General features: G+C 64.5%; 1 protein-coding gene across 1 annotated transcript; it reads right to left on the bottom strand.

Annotated features, from left to right (window-relative positions):
• Window positions 1-1,373: 1,373 nt before the first annotated feature.
• LOC113409427 (zinc finger protein 2-like) lies at window positions 1,374-1,910 on the bottom strand (the record flags this gene model as incomplete). Its single annotated transcript, XM_026663323.2, has 1 exon — window positions 1,374-1,910. A coding segment is annotated over one exon (537 nt), but the record flags the coding sequence as incomplete, so codon positions are not given.
• Between the last annotated feature and the right edge of the window lie 5 nt (window positions 1,911-1,915).

Genomic DNA, 1,915 nt, shown 5'->3' with positions numbered 1-1,915 from the left:
AGTAACACAAACACTAATAATACTGATTTTGAAACTGAGGCTTCTAAACCCCCTAGGCCAGTCTGCCACTGTAGCCTGGACACCTCAGCATTTGAGGCAGTTTGCTGGGGGGGGGGAGGGGGGCGGATTCCCATAGGGTGGCGCAATTCCCATAGGGTGGCCCATGACTGTCCTTGGCACAGATCTTTCTGCTGCCCAGACCCCGGCCAAGATCAGGGCCCCGTCGCGCCCAGCGCTGCACAGACCCCGACCAAGATCAGGGCCCCGTCGTGCCAGGCGCTGCACAGACCCCGACCAATATCAGGGCCCCGTCATGCCGGGCGCTGCAGAGACCCCGACCGAGATCAGGGCTCCGGCGCGCCCGGAGCTGCACAGATCCCAACCAAGATCAGGGCCCCGTCGCGCCGGGCGCTGCCCAGACCCCAACCAACAGTGCTCCACAGTGAGAGACCGGCCATGCCCTGCAGAGCCCACACGCTAAACAGACAAGACAAAGAGCGGGAGGGAACCAGAGGCACTGACCGGAGAAGCTACATGCCCAAGGTCACCCAGCAGGACAATGCCAGGGCCAGGGAGAGAACCCAGGAGTCCTGGCTCCCAGCTCCCACTGCTCTAACCCACTAGTCCCCACTCCCCTCCCAGAGCTGGGGAGAGAACCCAGGAGTCCTGGCTCCCAGCTCCCACTGCTCTAACCCACCAGCCCCTACTCCTCTCCCAGAGCCGGGGAGAGAACCCAGGAGTCCTGGCTCCCAGCCCCCTCTGTTCTAACCCACTAGTCCCCACTCCCCTCTCAGAGCCGGGGAGAGAACCCAGAAGTCCTCCCCCTGCCTCAAACCAGAACCACCACCCATATTTTTAACCCAGCCTCCTAATTAACCGATGGAGCCGCTTGCCACGGGTGCTGGTGGATTCTCTGCCGCTCAGAGTCCTTAAACGACAACCCGGCGTCTCGCTCGAGCTCGACCACCAGCCATGGGCTGGATGCGGGAATCACAGGGCGAGGTTCTCTGCTCTGTAAGTCAGATCACGATGGTCCCTTCTGGCCGTGTCATCTGCCATCGGTGCTCTGAGAGCCTCTGTGGCTCATACTCAGCTGCGTCAAGGTTAGACTCCATCTATGAACCCCACCAAAGCTACCACCTACCCCCCCCTCATCGTCCCTTCTGAGCCTAAAGATCCATGAAACCTCCATGGTCCACCATGGCTCTGAAAACCCATAACCCCTCGCCCAATACTTCCCCATGGCCCTACAGAGCCATGCTTCCTAAGCTACAACTAACCCCATAACTAGCTCCACCGCCCCCTGCCGTCCCCCTCTATAGCCGTGGCCAGCCACAGACCCGCCGTCTCCCCTGCGGCCCCGCCCCGCCCGCTCATGCGTGGAGTTTCTGGTGGGCCCGGAGGTGAGTCCGAGCCCGGAAGCTCTTCCCGCACTGGGTGCAGGGGTACGGGCGCTCCCCGGTGTGGATCCGCAGGTGCTGCCGGAGGTTGGAGCTGACGGTGAAGCCTTTGCCGCAGTGAGGGCAGGGGAAGGGCCTCTCCCCGGTGTGGGAGCGCTGGTGGATGAGGAGGTGGGTGCTGACGGCAAAGGCCTTGCCGCACTGGCCGCACCGGTACGGCTTCTCGCCGCGGTGAGTCCGCTGGTGCTGGGCCAGGTTGGAGCCGCGGCTGAAGGCCCTGCCGCACTGGCCGCAGCGGTGCGGCTTCTCGCCGGAATGGGTCCGCTGGTGCCGAGTCAGGTTGGAGCGCAGGCCGAAGCGCCGCCCGCACTGCGCGCACTGGTGGGGCCTCTCCTCGGTGTGGCTGCGCCGGTGCTGGGCCAGCTTGGCGGCCTCGGCGAAGCCAGCCCCGCACTCGGCGCAGCGGTACGGCCGCTCCTCCGTGTGCCCGCGCAGGTGCACCAGCAGGTGGGAGC

The sequence above is a fragment of the Terrapene carolina genome, unplaced genomic scaffold, assembly GCF_002925995.2.
Source record: "Terrapene carolina triunguis isolate 2854851 unplaced genomic scaffold, T_m_triunguis-2.0 Scaffold33350, whole genome shotgun sequence".
In the NCBI taxonomy this organism is placed as follows: domain Eukaryota; kingdom Metazoa; phylum Chordata; order Testudines; family Emydidae; genus Terrapene; species Terrapene triunguis.
The sequence above is the reverse complement of the archived record's forward strand: the minus strand, read 5'-3'. Positions and strand labels throughout refer to the sequence as shown.